Source organism: Phacochoerus africanus, chromosome 8, assembly GCF_016906955.1.
Source record: "Phacochoerus africanus isolate WHEZ1 chromosome 8, ROS_Pafr_v1, whole genome shotgun sequence".
Lineage (NCBI taxonomy): Eukaryota > Metazoa > Chordata > Mammalia > Artiodactyla > Suidae > Phacochoerus > Phacochoerus africanus.
The window spans coordinates 43,605,981-43,625,729 of NC_062551.1; the positions used below are offsets into that span (position 1 = coordinate 43,605,981).

At 46.5% G+C, this 19,749-nt stretch overlaps 1 protein-coding gene across 1 annotated transcript; it reads right to left on the bottom strand.

The window, feature by feature from the left end:
• Positions 1–237: 237 nt before the first annotated feature.
• LOC125133187 (uncharacterized) lies at positions 238–19,185 on the bottom strand. The gene is made up of 6 exons (XM_047791318.1): positions 19,081–19,185; positions 18,869–18,997; positions 18,385–18,773; positions 14,662–14,752; positions 1,569–1,650; positions 238–1,493 (listed from the first exon to the last, which is right to left on the bottom strand). Exons 1-6 carry the CDS (start codon positions 19,183–19,185, stop codon positions 1,324–1,326), a joined length of 966 nt encoding a protein of 321 aa, XP_047647274.1. The 3' UTR covers positions 238–1,323.
• Between the last annotated feature and the right edge of the window lie 564 nt (positions 19,186–19,749).

Consider the following 19,749-nt stretch of genomic DNA (forward strand, 5'->3'; position numbering starts at 1 on the left):
TTCTGCTGTTCAACCCAGAATCTAATAGGCTCTCTCCCTTATCAACGCACAGGTTACAATGAAGGAACGGATAGGCCCCCCCATCCCTGCCTGCAGCATGACCTCAAGCACGTCCTCAACACGCAAGAAACTCTGCGGGTCACCGAATAATTACATTTCCCCTCAATCTGTGTGTGTGTGTGGACCTGGATCCTCTCTCTCAGACCCAGTGTGCAAAGCAGACGGCGAACAACAGACTCAAGTTGGAAGTGATTTACTTCATTAGCTGGGATTACAAGTTTAACTTACAAACCAGAGGTCAAAATTTCTCATTAACAAGGGGGCCGTGAATCGCTGCAGGCTTTGGTTCAAGAGGAGACCACTCTTATTACTAACTACACATTTCAATCTGTCTTTGATGTTCTCCTTCTTCCCGCCTCCCTTTTATTTTTTGGCAGAGGAGCTGATTTTAATTGTGGCACTACAACAAGGCTCCCTCCATCCCAGGGAGCAGCCTCCTGTCTGTTGCCGCCGAGTGAACCAGGCTGCAAGATTGGGTGCAGCCCATCGCTCAGGGCACATTTTAATGGCTCCCCTTTCCTACAAGGCTTGGATTGTTTTCCACGTGATTCTGGTTAATTTCGCTGCGGGAAAGGGCATCGGTTTTCCTTGTGAGCTTCTGATCCATCTGCCTCCGAGAGGTGAAATAGATTAAAACAGAGAAGGGGGCGTCATTCTAACTTTCCGAATGCAAAGACCCGACCCAGCACATTCTCCAGCCCTCCAAATAAAGAAAGAAGTTCAACAGAGACCAGGATGCTAGAAAGAGCGTTCGTTTGATAAATCAGCCTTGGTTGTTTACAAGACACTCAGACTGTTTTCATGTGCCTCTGCTCTTCAAAACCACTGCCAAGGGTTAAAAGAAGCAACTCAAATGAGGTAAAACCTTTGCAGAGGACACTAGAAATCTCAAAATTCAATACTACAGAATCCGTCTCCAAATAGGAACACCAGGAAAAGGAGAGCAGAGTTTGTGGTGGGCAGCACAAATAGCAGGATGCTTAACATGCACTTTCTATTTCTAAAGACCAAGACCTACATACAGGCCACGGTGCCACAATGACCATGTTAACTGAAACAGGGTTCTGAATGGAGTCCCTGATGGAAACGATTACAATATCTAGTTATTTAGAAGCCTAGCAGTTATCGAAAATAACTAAATTGTTATTCCGGTCTAGTCTGGTAAGAAGGTCACATTCAAACCACATAAGCTCTAAATACTCCTCTGTGTGCGGAGACATTGCCATTCAAGTCTCTTCTCCCTGAGAAATGTTTTCTTTGCCGTCACCACCGTGGGAAGAGCTGGTAGGTACCGCAGAGCTGGTGGATGGAGTGGTGGCTGCACTGCCCCGGATTCAGAGGGCACAGTCCGCCGCTGGGACCCAGGCTGATCCACGCGGCTGCCTCTGACTCCAGCCAGGTCTCAGGCAAGGCAGTTTGCTGGAAGCCACGTGCTATAGGGAAGAACACTCATGGGTGCAAAAGGAGTAAGACCAGCAGGGTTTGGCAGGGATTCTGCAGAAGCCTACCTGGTCCCCAATCTGTGCCCCTTGGGGGCTTCTCCTCCTCTTTGCTAATGTTCGGGTTGCATCCCTTTATGTCTCCAGTTCCCTGAACAAAAACAGTGGTTAGAACTCCAGGAATCTGTCTGACCTGGAGGTGAGAGCTGTTCTCAGTTGGGGACAGTCAGCAGCGGCTCAGACCTGGGAAGCAACAGCGGCTCCAGGTCATAGGGGCCTGAGGCAGCCTGGCCATCTGGGCTAGCAGCCACTTCCTGCCACCCGGCAGCACCCCCCCGGCCAGGCCAAGCGGTCACCTTGACCCCACTGCTGGGGCATCTCCCCAACTTTGGCGGGGGTGGGGGGGTGGAGGGGGCTCTGCAGCCTTTCAGTTTCACCAGGGGGTTATCTTAACAAAGAGACATCTTAGAAAGGTCATTATTGCTAGTCTAATTTCAAACAGGCACCACAATGAAGGGCTGTCTTTGTGTGGGATTAATTTTAAAACCTCAGGATTTGATGTCAGTGGGAAAGAACCAGCGTGGGACTCATACTGCTGCCTTCCCCTGCTTCTGGCCAGCGCCGGCGGCTCGTTTCTTAGGAGATGAAAACTCTGACAAGCCCTTCAGTCAAGCTGAAAGCAGGCAGCGGTCCAACAACACCCACAGGCCCGCAGGGCATCCTGTGACCCCTCCGAAAAGTCACATTCACTTTGCTCTTGAGAAAGGAAAAATAATGCTGGAGGCATTTTATTTTAAACCATGTAAAATAAGGAAATGTGAAGATGCGAAAATGAAGTGGAAAAAAAAAAAAGTTACAATTCATTTCCGTCCTTTGCAATGGCTTAGAAGCCAAACTGGTTCATTTTGAAAGAGTGTAAAAATCTGATCCATTCACCAGTAGGCAGAGACTACAAAATGCTTAAGGTAAAATATGTAAATATGTAAAATTATCTGTTGAAAACCATCTCCTTTTGTGCTTGAAAGAATTTTTTTAAAGCATCTTTATTTCTATTCTGCATTAATATACTGTAGAACAGAAAAGTTACTTTCTGGCAAAAACAACAAAACCAAGGTGCTGAAAATAAAGTCATTTTAAAATGAAGTCCACAGATAAAAGGAAGGACAAAACGGATTCTACCTTCCCCTTCCCTTGGATGGCATTTTTAGTAATAATTTAAAGAATATCATTAACAAATTATAGAATCTGTTTTTTTTTTAAAGCAGTGTTTCCCTGAAAACTTGAAACAAAACCCACCTGCCCACCTCCATCACCATTTCTTTTAGAAAGAGGGGTCCTTCTCCCTACTAGATTTCCTCCAGCTCACCCCCTCAACCCTGCCTCCCAACGGCCTCCTCGATAGAACCCCAGCTCTGTCAGCAGCGAGTTTAGACACACATAGCACAAATAACTGGGCTCAAACAGCCAACCTTATTTCTAAATAGTCTCAAATTAGTGTTTTTTTTTTAATGTGTAGAAGAATGGCAGAATAAATGCATATGATTACATTATTCTTCATGGTTTGATTTAAATATTATATTTAAATGGTTTGTCATCTGACCTCCAACAAAAATGGTTTGTCACATGACTTCCAGCTTGCAGAAAAAGGTCCCCCCCACCGCCAATCCCATTTCTTTGGGGAGGGGGCTCAGCTACCTAATGGATTGTCTCATCAAACCAGCATCTTCTAGACTGTAGCTGTTTCCTGTCTCTTCGTTGGGGGTGGAGGTGGGGATATCCTCACTGGCTGGGCATCCAGCCCCATCAGCCAGGGATGGAGGGATGTGTGTGCCTATGATTGAGGTGGGTGGTGTCTAAGCATGAATCTGCTGAGCTTACAAGCAGGGTGTACAGAATGCTCAGATCCTAGAGGGGCAGGCAGGATATACACTTGAACTTGTAGCTACTGCAGCAACATTGTGGAGGGAAATCGAAGGCACGTAAAACTGAAAAATTGTTCTTCATTTTGCAAACCCTTGACTACTTTCTAAAAGATCAGACAACAGACAGTAGAAGCCTTCCTACAACAGTTTTCTTTTCCTCTTTCTTTTTAAAAAAATTTTATCGAAGTATAGTTGATTTACAATGTTAAGTTCTACTGTACCACAAAGTGGCTCTGTTATAAACCTATATATCCTTTTTCATATTCTTTTCCATTATGTTTTATCACAAGATATTGAATATAGTTCCCTGTGCTACATAGTAGGACCTTGTTGTTTATAGCAGGACCATGTATACTATATGCTATACTGTCTATACGAATTTGCATCTGCTAATCCCAAACTCTCAGTTCCATCCTCTCCCACCCTCCCCGCCCCTGGCAACCACAAGTCTGCTCTGTGTCTGTGAGTCCATTTCATAGATATGTTCACTTGGGTCGTACTTTAGATTCCACATAAGAGTGACAGCATGTGATATTTGTCCTGAAAACCATTTTCAAATCTGCTTTTTCAACTGTAAACTCTCATGTTCCTACTCTATGTTTCCATGGAGTTTTTTTGTTTCTGTTTTTTGTCTTTTTAAGGCCACACTGGAGGCATATGGAAGTTCCTAGGCTAGGAGTGGAGTCGGAGCTGTAGCTGCCAGCCAGTGCAACAGCCACAGCAGTGCAGGATCCAAGCCGAGTCCACAACCTACAACACAGCTCACAGCAACGCCAGATCCTTAACCCACTGAGCAAGGCCAGGGATCGAACCACCATCCTCACCTATACTAGTCAGGTTAGTTACCTCTCAGCCATGACAGGAACTCCATCATGTTTTGATTTGTTTAAATCTTTCATTCCCTCAAAAGGGTTACCAAAAAATTTTTTTAAAATCATACACACACACACTCAAAAGGTAATTGTTCAGAAAGGTTTCCTACCTCCTCTCCATACTGATGGAAAGCAAAGAGCCTACTTCCCAGCTCCCTCTCCCAGACCTGGGAGTGCCCAGGAGCCCAGTAAGGAGGCTGTTAGAGCCTGACAGCTGCTGCCGGGGTCAGTGAGATGGGGCTGGAAGCCAGAGTGTAAAGTGGTGACATTTTGTTTGTCATAGATTTTTTTGCATTCATTCTTATTTAAAATACATTGCATTAAAATATTATTTATCTTGATTACTGAGTTTTTTGGCACCTCCTTAAATTTTGTCCCCAGCCAAGTGCCTCACTCACCTAGTCCTGCCTTGCTCTGGGGAATGATGGATGCTCCACTGTCTGGGTGGGGTCCACGTGGACCAACCTACATGGCAGTGCAGTGGCCACTTCTCCCAACACCCCTTCCGTGGACAGCTGGAAGCAATTTCTTTACTGGCCCTTCTCAATCCAGGCTCACTGGAATCTTTCTTCTAAAGCCTCATCCCTTCATAAAGATTTCTGAAACAGTGAAACTCCAACATTAAGAAACCCAGGATGTGGCATTCCTGCTGTGGCTCGGCGGGTTTACAACCCAGCTAAGGTCCAGAAGGACTACGGTTCAATCCCAGACCTCACTCAGTGGGGTAAGGATCTGGCATTGCCAAGAGCTGTGGCAGAGGTCGCAGATACGGCTTAAATCTGGTGTTGCTGAGGCTGTGGCATAGGCCGGCAGCAGTTTTGATTCAACCCCTAGCCTTGGAACTTCCATATACTGCAGATGCAGCTGTAAAAAGAAAAATAAAAAATAAAAATAGGAGCTCCCTTCATGGCTCAGTGGTTAACAAACCTGACTAGGATCCAAGAGGATGCAGGTTCAATCCCTGGCTTTGCTCAATGGGTTAAGGATCTGCTGTTGCCATGTACTGTGGTGTAGGTCTCAGACTCGACTTGGATCCCACGTTGCTGTGGCTGTGGTGTAGGCTGGCAGGTGTAGCTCCAATTTGACCCTTAGCCTGGGAACCTCCATATGCCACAAGTGTGCCCTAAAAAAGCAAAAATAAATAAATAAATAAATAAATAAATAAAAGAAACTGCTAAGCCTCTGAAGAAGCTGCACCAATAGGTAGTGTCTGAGAGCAGCATCCTGACATCCTCACTAGTACCCAATACTCTCAGACTTAGAAATTTTTGTCCGTTTGATGAGTAACAAATGCTACCTCACTTAACTTGCCTTTTCCTTAAGACCTGGCAGGATTGAGCACTTTTTTTTTTTAATCAACTTACAAACCATTTTCCATGCCTCTTCTGCAAATTGCCTACTTGTCTTCTTTGCCCATTAGAGAAAAAATGGGCAGTTTGTCTTTTCACCTTATCACTTGCTCTCCTGACTGTGCACACAGCAGGTGCCTGGGACACATGGGGTCTCAGGCCCCTAATCCACTCTGTACAGGGACACAGCTGCTTTGAGCTACCCTGTGGCTCTGACATATTCCTTTATTTTTTAAATTTATATATGTATGATATATATTATATATATTTAATATATATGAATATACATATATATGTATAATAATATTATTACATATTTAATTTATATATGTATTGACTTTGCCCATGGCACACATAAGTTCCTGGCCTGGGAAACTCAAGCCACAGCAGTGGCAATGTCAAATCCCGAACTGCTAGGCCATCAGGAAACTCCCTGACATATTCTTTAAAAGGGATCCAACAGCACCTCTTCTGGGAAGCTTTCTCAGTATTCCCATGGCATGGGGGGTATCACTGATCCTGAAGCTGCCAGCGACATGTGCTGGCACTAACCAGGAGCCCTTTAAAGTCAGGGGACCCTAGTGCACACTGCACCTCAGGCCCCACCGTCAGTCAGCTGGGGCTTCCACTGGAGCTGTGCAGCCTCCAGTGGGCTAGTCCCAGGCCTGGTCTCAATTGCAGAAGCCTTCCACAGCTAAGAACCTACTGTGTGCAAAACATAAGCAAAGTGGCCTACGACCACTTTGTTTTATCCCATTGCATTGGCAGATGCCAAGGCCAAGTTCTACAACTTGCTCCAAACCTCCCAGTGGGGCCCTGGGAAGACTGGGATTTGAGCCTGGATCATCAACTCTGCTTTGCTGATGGCCTGCTGCACTCCTGGTCTGGCTACTCCTGGAAGCTGAAGAGCGTGCAAAACCAGGACCATCAGGGCCCAGACACAGCATGCAGCACCCCTCCCCACACCCATGCCCACCCCACAGTGCATACATCCTGGTCCATCGCCTGAGCGCTGGGGAGCCCAAATTCTTGGTGAGGGGAATGTTCATGGCTCCACTTCACAGGATGCTGAGTAACAGGTACACAAGGGGAGAGTCATCCCTGAGCTAAGAAAGCCTGGGAGAGAGGACCAGAGTCAGCCAGAGGCTCACCCACCCGGGGAGCCTGCTCTGAAAACCAGAAGGAGGGAGAGAGAGCTGGAGCAGAGAGAGAGAAGGAGGGAGAGGGAGGGAGAGGAAGGGAGGGGCAAGGGTTTCTGAAGGCAGCAGACCAAATTTTGCTCAAATTCCAATAAATCTCCCCCTTAATGTTAACATTTTATACTGAAAAACCCTAATGGTGACCTGCTGGCCTCTTTTGAATTCCAGCCCTTTCAGATGGCCTATCTCTCAAGGTGACGAGCCCGTGGTACCTGAATTCATTATTGCCTGATTAATTATGCTGCCCTTGTACAAGGGAAATGGGGACTTCAATCAGCCTCGGCCGCCACCCCCCTGGCCACCTCTGCATCAGGCTGGCTGCTGTCTGAGAGCCCAGCCCGGCGCCCAACACAGGGGTGACCAGGAAGCTGGGAGTGGTGGCTGGTTCAATGTGGCTGCCAGTTGTTAGAGGGCTTGGGATGTGGGGCCCTTTCTGCAAAAAAGGGGGGGGGGGGCATTTGGGCAGATGAGGGAGGGAGGGGTGAGTTGGGTCCAGGGGCTGTAGAGTAGAGATTTCTGCTCTGTCCCAGAAGGGGTCTGCCCAGGAGGCCCTCCTCTAGATTCTCTGAAACTGGGTGTCAGTCCTTCAGGAAAAGGCCCCGGGTCTCAGAAGATGCTGTTAAGAGCAAATATCCCTTGGGGTACAGAGTCACTTTGATGAAGATTTACTTGCCAGCTACTCAGGGGCGCCTGTGGGCACAGCCCTGGTGGGCATCAAAGCGGAGTCCTGGCATCTGGGGTGGAGGTTGGAGGCAGGGTGAGAATTCCACCTCCCAACCTCACTGGTTGATGACCCTGCCAGGGCACTCCCGCTGTGCGCTGCCCTTTGTCCTGCACATTCTGCATTTTTTTAAGGTCTACCAAGTTGTGAAATACAGTCGTAATGAAGAGTTGCAGAGTGATATATCTTTCCAAAGAAGAAAAGACTAGATACCTTTGCCAATGTCAATTCCCCACCCCTATCCCAAGCCTGCCCTGCGTGGAGCAACAAAAAGGGCACGTGCCAGCCTGTGCCCTGTGAACTTTGGCCTTAGTGGGTCTGGTTTTAAATCATACCCTGTCATGGATGTGCTGTGTGACCATGGCCAAGGCACCTAAGCTCTCTGAACCTCGGTTTTCAGAGAGACAGCACTCTGTGGACCCCCGGGGTGGTTGTGAGAGCTAATAAGAGAGCACACATGTAATCCTTGGTTTTGCCCTCCTCACACGGGCTAGCTTGATCCAGCTGTTTTGGTGCCACTTTGTCAAAACTGAGAGCAGTCAAAGGGGGAAGTGCTAGTTTTCTTTACTAAGCTGGGTGTGAATCCATCCTCCCACCACGAAGCTTCAGGAACTGGGAGAGCATGCATTACAGGGCGATTGTGTAAACGCTTGTTTCTAGGCCACCACAGAGCAGTCCACACCCAAGCTGTAGTGAAGTGCTGCACCCAGGCTGCTCTCCCTGGAGGCATCGCCGGCCTCCTCAAAAGCCACCTGGCAGGTGTGGTCACAGGGGCACCCCTGCAGGGCAGGGAGGGAGGGAGCAGGTCCCAGGGAGACCCAGGACAGTTGCTCACATCCTGGGGAGAGGGGTGTGTGTGCAGAGGTGTAGCTAGGGAAGGCATGAAGATTGGCATGGTTCAGGGGTGCCAGGAGATGGAGTTCACCAGTTAGAAACCAAGACCAGGGTGCAGTCAAGGGAGAAGTCTAAGTCCAGGCTGGTCAGACACTGTCACACTTGCAGCAGCAGGAATTATTAAGTTAAAAGCACAGAGGCTTGGACACCCCCACCCCAACCCAGACCCATGGTGCAGACCTAGGCAGGGCTGGGCTGGGCATCTGAGCCTCCACTTGGACCCCTGGAGGACACAGGGAGAGATCCTACCAGAGACTAGGTGACTGGGTCCCAGAAAGAAAGATCCAGTCAGTAGCGGGGTTCTCCTGAGGACAGGAGGGTGTGGGGCTAGCAGGGAGACTGAGTAAGTTCATCTAAGGGAAAATGGGGCAACAACCTATACAGCATCTTCATTTTCAGCGGCTGAACCTGCAAAGTTCAAGTTGGGAGGTTTAAAAACAAGCTAATTGGGAAAGCTACAAAAGATACAAAGGCCACTTAGTGACTTGACCTTCAGACAGCAGCCACCTTCCTTAGGTTTCCAGGTGTCTAGACATACACCCAACATCACCTAGGACATCTGGTAGACCCACCCCCACCTGCCCCAACTCACTTGGAGAAATAGCATGTAACATGCTTGAGGCCTTTTTTTTTTTTTAAATCAGTAAGAAGGTTGGTCCTTCCTGATTCCTGGCTGCAAATCTGCCAAAGGACCCCTGAAGGGACAAAGGGAAAAGAACAGACAGCAGAGCAGGGACTCTTACTTTCTACCCCTTTGGAATCATAATATGCCCATGACACAGGTAAGAGATGAAGAGATTTGCCACAAGGCAAAAAACAAACAAACAAAAAACAAAAACAAAACAAAACAAAAACAAAAAAACAAAACAAACAAACAAACCCAAAACAATGGTTATGGACTGAATTGTGTCCCCCCACCTCAAATTTCTATGTTGAAGCCCTAACCTCAAACGTGATGGTGTTTGGAGATGGAGCCTTTGAAGGTAATTAGGTTAGATGAGATCATGAGGGTGGTGCCCCCACAATGGGATTCGTGGCCTTATTAGCCTGTTGTCATCTCTCTGCCATGTGAGGACACAGGGAGAAGGCTTTCTTCTGCAAGCCAGGAAAAGAGTTTCACCAGAGCTTGACCATCCTGGCATCTTAACCTCAGACTTCTACACTCCAGAACTTGTAGAAAATAAATTTCAGTTGTTTAAGCTCTCTGACTTATGGTAGTTTGTTAAAGCAGACTAAGACACCCATGAATAATAGTCTTCTCTTCCCTTTTCTCCCGTCTGGTTCTGAAGCTACCATGTTGGCCCAAAGCACTAAGTGAACACCTTGCTCCAGAGACACCACTACACAGACACCAGTTCTTAATGAGTGTGAAACCTGTGGGAAACTGTTGAGAAAATGCTAGGACCCTGATGATGAGAGGTCCCCTTCACCCAAAAGGACAAAGGCTTCTGCCCATCTTCTAATGACCTATCTCATTACCTGCCAGCAGTTAAGAGACGGGGACAGAGTCCCAAAGATAGGAGGCTCAGGGGTGAGGGGTGGGTGGAGGAGGCTTCGGCCTCCAATCCCACCTGGGACATTCAGGCATTTCAATTCCCCCCCGTCTCCTCCCATTGCTTCCCAAGTGCCACCTCCAAGCCCGGGGCCTCCACAAACGTAGGAGGTCTCAAGGACACCTACTACGCAGTTGCCTGATGCAAGGACCCTGGACCAAGAGTCAAAAGACGTGGCATCTATAGATCGGCTCCTCACCTTGCAGGCTGGAGACTCAGGGAAAGTGACTTGACCTCTCTGGACCTCAGTTTCTGATCTGTAAAGTGTATCCGGACCTCCCCCATTAGGTTATTGTGATCAGTGAGATAACACACAATGGTGGCTCTACACAGGTTGGTTTCCCTACCCTTTTTTCCTCCCTCAGCCTCTCTATGTGTCCATTTGCTCTTAATTTTACAGGTATTTCACAAAACTCACTGACTGGGAAGAAAAAAAATCTTCCCCACTTTTCTCTCTCTTTTTTTTTGCCACACCCATGCCATGCAGAAGTTCCAGGGCCAGGAATCGAACCTGCACCACAGCAGCAACCAGAGCCATAGCAGTGACAACATCAGATCATCAACATGCTGAGCCACCAGGAAACTCCTCACTTTTTTTAAGATGTCATAATTTTTTGGAAAAAATATGGTTCTTAGGTCAGAGAAAAAAAAACATGTTGAGAAGCCTGGCACATAGTAGGTGCTCAATAATCCAGGAAGAACGAGACCCTCTCTGATCAGGCTCCGGTGCCTTTGCTATGGTGCACATTCAGAGATTTGGGGGTCCTCTCTACGCTTGCCTATCTCTCTCTGGAGTTGTGAGCTCCTCCAGGAGAGGCACTGCCCAACCGTGAAGTGACTTTTGCCAAAGCTCTGCAAACTTGGGGTGAACGGAAAGAAAGCTTTAAGTGCCTACGCACCACATACACACAGCTGGCCAGACTCAACAGCATGGCTTTCAGGCTATCAGGAGGCTCTCGGCACCTGACTTGTTGAATATAGATGGGATAGTAGGTAAGACAGAGTGCGATCCTGCTTTAAGAAAACGGCTAGTGTCACTTCCTCCCCCGGTTATATCGACAGCGCGGCTCAGAGGACGGGTCAGAACAATTACTGTGAGTGAGCAACCTGGCCCCAGGCTCTCTGGCACTGGGGGAAGGGAGAACAGCAGAGTTTCAATGTTATGTTGCATAAAAAAGACAAAAAAAAACCTCAAAATTTTTTTAAAGTGGGGGAAAAAACATCCAAGCACTTTAACTCCACTGTGCCAGGTGAACTGATACAGCTCAGAAGTTTTCCTTGACACCAACTGTCAATGCCGGGATTTTGTATTCTATCTTGTAAGGACTTAATAAAAGCTAAAAAAGAAGAAAAAGAAAAAGAAAAGAAAAGGGCTAGTGTCAAAAAAAAACAGGTGAGAACAATCCATCTGATTCAATAAAATTCAGAAAAATACATTTTCTATTAACTCCTATTGAAACTGGCAAATTTGTGTCATCACATTAGAAATGTTTTTCTGACTGCCTCCCAACAATCTTTTTAGTCTTTGCTTGGATGGTCTATTTTTCCCCATCTTTGTACTTTCTGCCTTTCTTATCCTCATGCCTAAGGTATGTCTCAGAATGTAGTTGGCTGTCCGTTATTTATCCTGTCAGTCAACTTTTGAAGTTTGATGGCAGTGTTTAGTTCGTTCACATGTAATTTAATTATTGCCCATTTAGGTTTAAATCTACAATGTTTCTATGTCTTCTTCTATTATCACCTTCTTTGTTTTCTTTCTTCAGATTAACTATTTTCATATCATTTCTCCCTCTAGTATTTGCTTGTGAGTTATACTTTTTTTAACCATTCCTTTAGAGGTTATAGCAAGAAATTATGTTATGAATTGAACTGTGTCCCCACCCCCACCAAAGTGATATGTTGAAGCTTCAACCCCCAATGTGGCTGGATTTGAAGACGGGTCCTTTAAGGTTAAGTGAGGTCATAAAGGTCTGATCTGATAGAACTGAGGTTCTTACAAGAAGGGACACCAGACAATCTGCTCTTTCTGACATCTGAGGATACAGAAAGAAGAGGGCCATCTAAAAGCCAGGAAGAGGGAGTTCCTGTCATGGCTCAGCAGTTAATGAACCCAACGAGTACCCAGGAGGATGCGGGTTCAATCCCTGGCCTTGCTCAGTGGGTTAAGGATATGGTGTTGCTGTGAGCTGTGGTGTGGGTTGCAGACGAGGCTCAGATCCAGAGTTGCTGTGGCTGTGATGCAGGCCGGCAGCTACAGCTCCGATTGGACCCCTAGCCCGGGAACTTTCGTATGCCACCTGTACGACCCTAAAAAAAGCTAAAAGCCAGGAAGACAGCCTTCACTAGAATCTGACCATACTGGCACCCTGATCTCTGACTTCCAGCCTTCAGAACTGTGAGAAAATAATTTTTTTTGTCTTCTATCTTTTGAGGGCTACATCCCCAGCATATGGAGGTTCCCAGGCTAGGGGTCTAATCGGAGCTACAGCTGCCGGCCTACACCACAGCCACAGCAACACCAGATCCGAGCTGCATCTTCGACCTACACCACAGCTCAAGGCAACGCCGGGTCCTCAACCCACTGAGTGAGGCCAGGGATAGAACTCACAACCTCATGGTTCCTGGTTGGATTTGTTTCTGCTTTGCCACGATGGGAACTCCCTATTTTAATTCTTATATATACACGGGTTAAATTTTTTTCTACATGTATTTATTTACTTAGGGCTTCTTGAATCTGTGGATTTATGTATTTCACCAACATCGGAAAATTCTTGGCCATTATCTATTCAAATATTGCTTCTGTTCAATTCTCCCTCTTCCTGTTTTCCTCTGGGACCTCAGTTATAATTACGGTAAAAGCTTTTCATTATGTCCAAAATATGACATACTCATTCTGTATTTTCCATCATTTTGTCTTTTTGTGCTTCACTGCAGACATTTTTTTCTGATATATCTTCCAATTCACTATTCCTCTCCTAATTTGTGTCTCATCTACTTGGAACTCATCTGTTATTTTTAATTACACTTTTTCAATTATAATATTTCCATTATTTTGTAGGTCACAGATGCATCTCTGATCCCACATTGCTGTGGCTGTGGCATAGACCAGTGGCTACAGCGCAGATTCAACCTCTAGCCTGGGAACCTCCATATGCCACAGGTGCAGCCTTAAAAAGACAAAAAAAAAAATCCGTTCTGTCTCTCATTTCCTTGAATGTATTGATCAGAGGATATTTTATCTATATCTAATAACTCCAATAACTTGGTTCCCTGTGAATCAGTTTCTTCTTGTTTTTTTTTTTCAGGGGGCTGCACCAACAGCATATGGAATTTCCCAAGATAGGGGCTGAATCAGAGCTGTAGCTGCCAGGCTATGCCACAGCCACAGTGACATGGGATCCGAGCCCACATCTGCGACCTACACCACAGCTCACAGCTACACTGGATCCTTAACCCACTGAGCAAGGCCGGGGACTGAACCCACATCTTCATGGATACTAGTCGGTTCATTTCCGCTGAGCCACAAGGGGAACTCCAGCCCTGTGAATCAGTTTCTATTATCTTTCCTCTCTTGGTTTAGGGTGATTTAGTTTTGTCTCCTGGTATGCCTAGTAAATTTGGATCAACTGCTACATACTGTATATGAAAAATTGTAGAACCAAGGTGATACTGTGGATGAGGCTATCTTTCTCCAGAGATTTTCTTTTGCTCTTGTCATAGAGTTGGTATAGGGGCATATCCTTAGTTTGCTTTGAGTAAAACCTTTTTGAAAGTTGGTCCTTTTTTGATTTGCCCATACTACTGGTATAAACTTTCTGAGGTCCTAACAAAAAGGCTAGGCTATTACCAGGGCCTCTCTGAGACTGCCAAAGCTTAGCTCAGCTTCTTAGCACTGAAGTCACTGCTCTTAGAGATAAATGCCTTGAGAAGAATAATAGTGCTGTTATATACTAAATATCTGTGCTCATATATTGAAGCCTTAGCCCCCAGTGTGATGGTATAAGGAAGTGAAGCCTTGGGAAGGTAATTAGGTTTAGTTGAGGTCATAAGGGTGGAGCTTCTGTGATTTGATTAGTGCTCTTATAAGATCAGAAAGAGACATCAGAGCTTCCTCTCTTTGCCTTGTGAGGACACAGAGAGAAGGTGGCAATCGGCCAGCCAGTCCTCATCAAGAACCGAATCTGCTGACACCCTGGTTTTGGACTTCCAGCCTCCATAACAAAAGTGTCAAATGTCACCTTTCTGTTTCTGTTCTCTCCAGGATCTTGCCCTCTCAAGTTCTCTCAAGTTAGACAGATTTTTTTAATTATCCAGCTGTTCTACTTGTTTGAGGTTGGAGGCTTGGTTTGATCCAGGTTGGTGTTCCAGAGTCAGAAGTAGAGGTCTCAACTATTGCTATAGCATAATTTCTTGGTTATAATGATGGTTAGCACAAAAATAAAGGTTTAGAGTATTGGTTTTGGTGTAATAAATTCCATATGGGTGGGTTTAAAAAAGTGCAGATTGGTTCAACTGATTGGAAAAAGTAGAAAATTACAGCTTTCTATTAAGGTAAATTATTCTAATTAAATTAGTATAAGAAGCTTTTGAGCAGTCACTGAAAACATACATCACAGCTAATTTCCTAATATTTTTCCCACAGTGACGTATACCTTTGGTTTATAGCAGTAAGAATTAGAGGAGCTGCAAGCTTCCCAGCTCTCCACCAGGCTCTGGATCACGCCGCTAGATGCTGCCAGGTCCCTAAGAAGACAACATATTTGATTCAGTATCACAGTCCAGGCAAACTCATTCAACAAACATACAGCAACCAAATTTAAAGAGCCTTATCTTATGTCTCCAAAATTTTCAGAAATTATTCTTTCAAAGTACAGACATCCACAAAAACTGAGAAGATAAGAGTTCCCATCGTGGCTCGGTAGTTAACAAATCCAACTAGGAACCATGAGGTTGCGGGTTTGATCCCTGGCCTCCCTCAGTGGGTTAAGGATCTGGCGTTGCCACGAGCTGTGATGTAGGTCTCAGATGTGGCTTGAATCTGGCGTGGCTGTAGTTGTGGTATAGGCCGGCAGCTGTAGCTCCAACTAGACCCCTAGCCTGGGAACCTCCATATGCCATGGGAGCGACCCTAGAAAAGGAATAGAGTCAAAAAAACTGAGAAGATGAAAATAGAAAATAATTTTCCGTAACAGAATAGAGATGTGATACTGCAACTACTTGTCAAGGGACAACTGCTGTTTTAAGCTTTGCCCCAACAGATGGTTCATGACACATGGGTGAAAAGGCCATCAAAGCACAAGGTTCAACCTGTTTTGGCAGAGAATAAGATAAACTAGTTAACCCAAAGGCCAGGCTGCATGCTGTATACTGAACCGCATGTCCTACAGGAAGAGAGGGAAGATAAGAACAGTTGGGAAGGCTAAGAGTATTGACTATGGGCACTCATGTTTTGATGAGCAAATGGGCTTTATTCTCAAGGCTGGGCAAAACTACCGTCAAATGTATAGCTAAAGTCACTAAGTGAAATGTCTTAGGAACTAGATGGATGGGAATAAATCTGTGAGCCCAACAAGAAACAATTCCCTAAGGAGGTTACAGACTGGCTAATATGATAATGCTTTGGCCTCCAAACACAACTGAGAGGCTCAAGACCAAGAGCTTAAATTGAATTGCTTCACCTACCAAAATAAAGGATGGTGACAGAGCTCCATGGGGAGGGGGGTACCTCTCAACTCCCTGGAGGGGCACACGGAAGACAAGGTTGGTTATGGGCAGGTTATAACCACAGACTCTATTGGGACTAAATAAGTCCTCCTTGGAATATCTTATCTTACAGAAGATGAACTGACACACCTAGGGAACTCCTTTTCATTTTTCAGGATCCATAGCAAACATCAATTCCTCTACAAGGACTTCCATGCTTCCATTGGTGGCTTCCTTCTTTGTCATTTCCTAATCTAAAGGTTAGCTCCATAATTTCAGAAGCTCAAGAAGACAGAATGTCCTCCACAGTGTTTCTTGAATGGACAAGTGACAAGTGACATGCGCAAAATCACAGAGCAAGACATGGACTAGTCATCCTGAGCTCCACTCCATAGAATTTAGTCAGGTACCAATGCCAGTTCCCCCAAGTTTGAGAATATCCTTCAAAAAGTAAAAGATAAAAAAAATCCAGGAGTTCCTGCTGTGGCACAGTGGGTTAAGGATCCGGCATTGCCTCAGCTGTGGCATAGACTGCAGCTGCAGTTCAGAATCAATTCCTGGCTGGGGGACTTCAATATGCTGCAGGTGTGGACTGAAAGAAAAAAAAAAAAAAAACAAACAGAATAATAAAATGAACCATATACTTATTACTAATGTCCAACTTTGTTTCCATCTATAACTTCACCTACTTTCCTTATTGCAACATAAAACTATTTAGAATGAATTCCAGATATCATATCATTTCATCTGTATAATTTTTTTGTTTTTGTTTTTAGGGCCGAACTCACGACATAATGGAGGTTCCCAGGCTAGGGGTCTAATCAGAGCTATAGCTGCTGGCCTACACCACAGCCACAGCAATGCCAGATCCAAGCCGTGTTTGTGACCTACACCACAGTGCACGGCAACCCACGGAGCAAGGCCAGGGATCGAACCTGCAACCTCATGGTTCCTAGTCGGATTTGTTTTTGCTGCACCATGACAGGAACTCCCATCATTTCATCTGTATGTTTTAGCACTTATTTTCAAATACAGGAAAAATATATTAAATATTTCTAAATACTGAAAAATTAAGCATAATATTACCACTCTAAAATACTGTAATACTTTTTTTATAAAGGAAATACAGCTTTTATTTTATTGTCTTTTTAGGGCCGCATCTGTGGCACATGGAAGTTCCCAGGCTAGGGGTCTATGCCACAGCCACAGCAACGCTGGATTCAATCTGCATCTGGGACCTATGCCACACACTGCACACACTGCAACAATGGCAGATCCTTAACTCACTAAGCAAGGCCAGGGATCGAACCTGTGTCCTCATGGATACTAGTCAGGTTCTTAGCTTGTAACTGCTGAGCTACAATGGGAACTCCTGTAATAAAAGTTTTTAAAAATCAAATACCCCTTCAGTGCTATTTTTTTTTTTTTTTGGCCACGCCTGTGGTATGTGGAAGTTCCCAGGCCAGAGACCAGAACCACTGCAGAACCACTGCAATTCCCAATGAACTCCATCATCAGTGTTCAAATTCGTAAGTGTCCTATGAATGTCATTCTTTTTTTTTAGATTTTATTTGATTTAGAATCTAAATGCAATGATTTTCCTTGCAATTCATTTGAAGAACAGGGTTATTTGCAGTTTCACGAGATGTGGATAGTTTCTCATGGTGTTGTTGATCCAGATGAGGCTTGAACTAATGCAGGCTTGATTTAGGGGGGCAGGCTGGGCTGCAAGGAGTGTCAAGACAACTTCAAAGTTGGTGTGGAGTTTTTTTTTTTCCATTACCACATCACGTGTGTTCTCTTTTTCCATGATGTTAGTAACCATACCTGATCATGCCTAGATCCATTAATTTATTAGGGATGCAAAATGGTGATGTGCTATCATTCTTCATTTATTAGCTGATGTTAGTAGCCATACCTGATCATGCCTAAATCCATTAATTCATTAGGGATGCAAAATGGTGATGTGCTATCATTCTTTCTTCATTTATTAGCTGGAAATACTTTTATAGAGAAATTTCCCCTCATCTACCATCTGGTCGCCCAAGCCCAATTTTAAAGCAATTTAACCAAGACCATGCTTTCTGTCAAGTCAGAATCCTCTGCAGGAGGATGAACAACTTTCTTTTATTCTTTCAAGAATTAACTGAAAGACGGTGGGCTGCAGAAAAGACGATCTCATTTGGTTCTGAGGACCTATCTGCCCTGAGATTTTCTTTAGAAGCATTGCTCCAGGGCTTGCTCTAAAGGTCTACCCTTTTTCTTTGAAAATGTTTTCTCCTATAATTAAGGGAGTTTCTAATTTAGGGAACAGATAAAAATTCATCAAACTTATATTTTTTAAAAAGTCATAATCCTGAAGCTGCAAAGATCTGGCTCCAGGGAAATCCTGAATTGAGGAAAGATGCTAATCAGGACAGAATTTAAGACAATAGTTTATAATCGTTCACTCCCAGAACAGAGACTATCCCAAGGAAATGCCAAGTAAAAAAGTAAAATCTGTGATTGATTTTGCATTTTGAGAAACTGACCAAGTTTCCTGATCAAATAAATGCTGATTGCAAGTCTGACTCAAGGTTGAGCAGATAAAAGAATACTCCAGGGTACCCCCCAACCCCTTTGGGTCTCCGCAAGCTGTGATTTTGAAAAACCAGACCCTAGCAATCAGAGACCTCACTTGTTCCACCGCCGCAGAGGAAATGAAAGATGCTTCGCCTCCAGTTCCTGGCTCCTGTTGACATGCCCTCGGGTTCAAGCTGGCGCCAGGCTGGGAGGGAGAGTGGTCCCTGTCTTGCTGTCTGCAGAGGTTAAATGTAATCTCTACTCCTCGATTAATTTCGTGAGACCGGGGACCCTCGCGGTGATCCAGCTGAATCCACCCCGCGAAGCTGTCCGGGCAGCGGGCGCTCAGGCCTTCCGGAATCCCAGGACCCTTTCTTTTAACCCCGATCCCCAGGGCCTGGCCTCGGACGGGTCGCTCCTCACAGGCTTTCACTTGGCTTCTTCGTAGTGTGCTAACACCTGGTGCGCCTTGGGACAGTCTGTGCCTCGGTTTCCCCAGCTGTAAAGTAGTAAGGTTAGATCGGAGCCTTAATTCGCAGAATCACCCGGGAAGCTTTTCCAAAACCCTCGGTCAGGGTGCCCCTGAAGACCCACTGGATCGGAAAGAGGGGGCCCGGGAGCTCGCAGGCAGGGCCGGAACTCAGGACCCGCGCTCTCCCCCTCTTCAGTGGTTCCACCCTCCAGCGTGCTCTCGCCCTCGGCCCGGGCGGGTCGTGCACGTCTCTGGGCGGGTTCCGGGAGGCTGGGCAGCCCCACCGGAAAGACTCGTTTCAGCCGGAGCAGGCTGAGGCCGGACGGAAACAGACTTGACCCCCCTCCTCCCTCGCAGGCCCTCCGGGTCTCCCGACCCCCGCGCAGCCCTGCCGGATTCGAGGAAACGCTGGCTCGCAGCTGGGCAGCCCCGGGGTCATCCCCTCCCACGCCGGTCGCAACCCCCAGGCCATACCTGGACTCTGCCTCCCGCCCGCGGGCTCGGACTCGATGGAGCTTCAATGGGGGGAGGGGAGACCGACTGCGATGCGGGGAGCCGCGGCGCAGCGGCCTCTGCCCCTTCCCCCACGTCGTGCAGAGCAGCCTTCTAAGCCGCAGTGCTCAGACGACCCCAGGCGGAGACAGCGACCTCGGATGGCGGCTGTGCTGGCTAAAGCCCGCGGGCACGCCCCTCGGCGACCCCAGCCCCGCCCGTCCAGCATGGGCCGCGAGCACCGTGCTTCTGATCCCTGGGTAGGGCTGGGGATTGAGTGGCGTGCTGGCCCAGTCACTCCACCTCCTTGGGCCGCGGCCTCCAAATAGGGCGCTCTGGCTGAGCTGTGTTGAGGCTTTTCCCGAGGCCCAAAAGGAGGGCCCGGCTGAGAAAGGGCGGGTCTGAAGGCTGCCGGAACCCGCCCGGGGTCTCCGGGGTTAGCGGCTCAGATCATCGGGTCAGTCCTTGGTGGAGTCAGGGCAAGAAGAGGCCGGCCCTGCCCAGTCTGCAG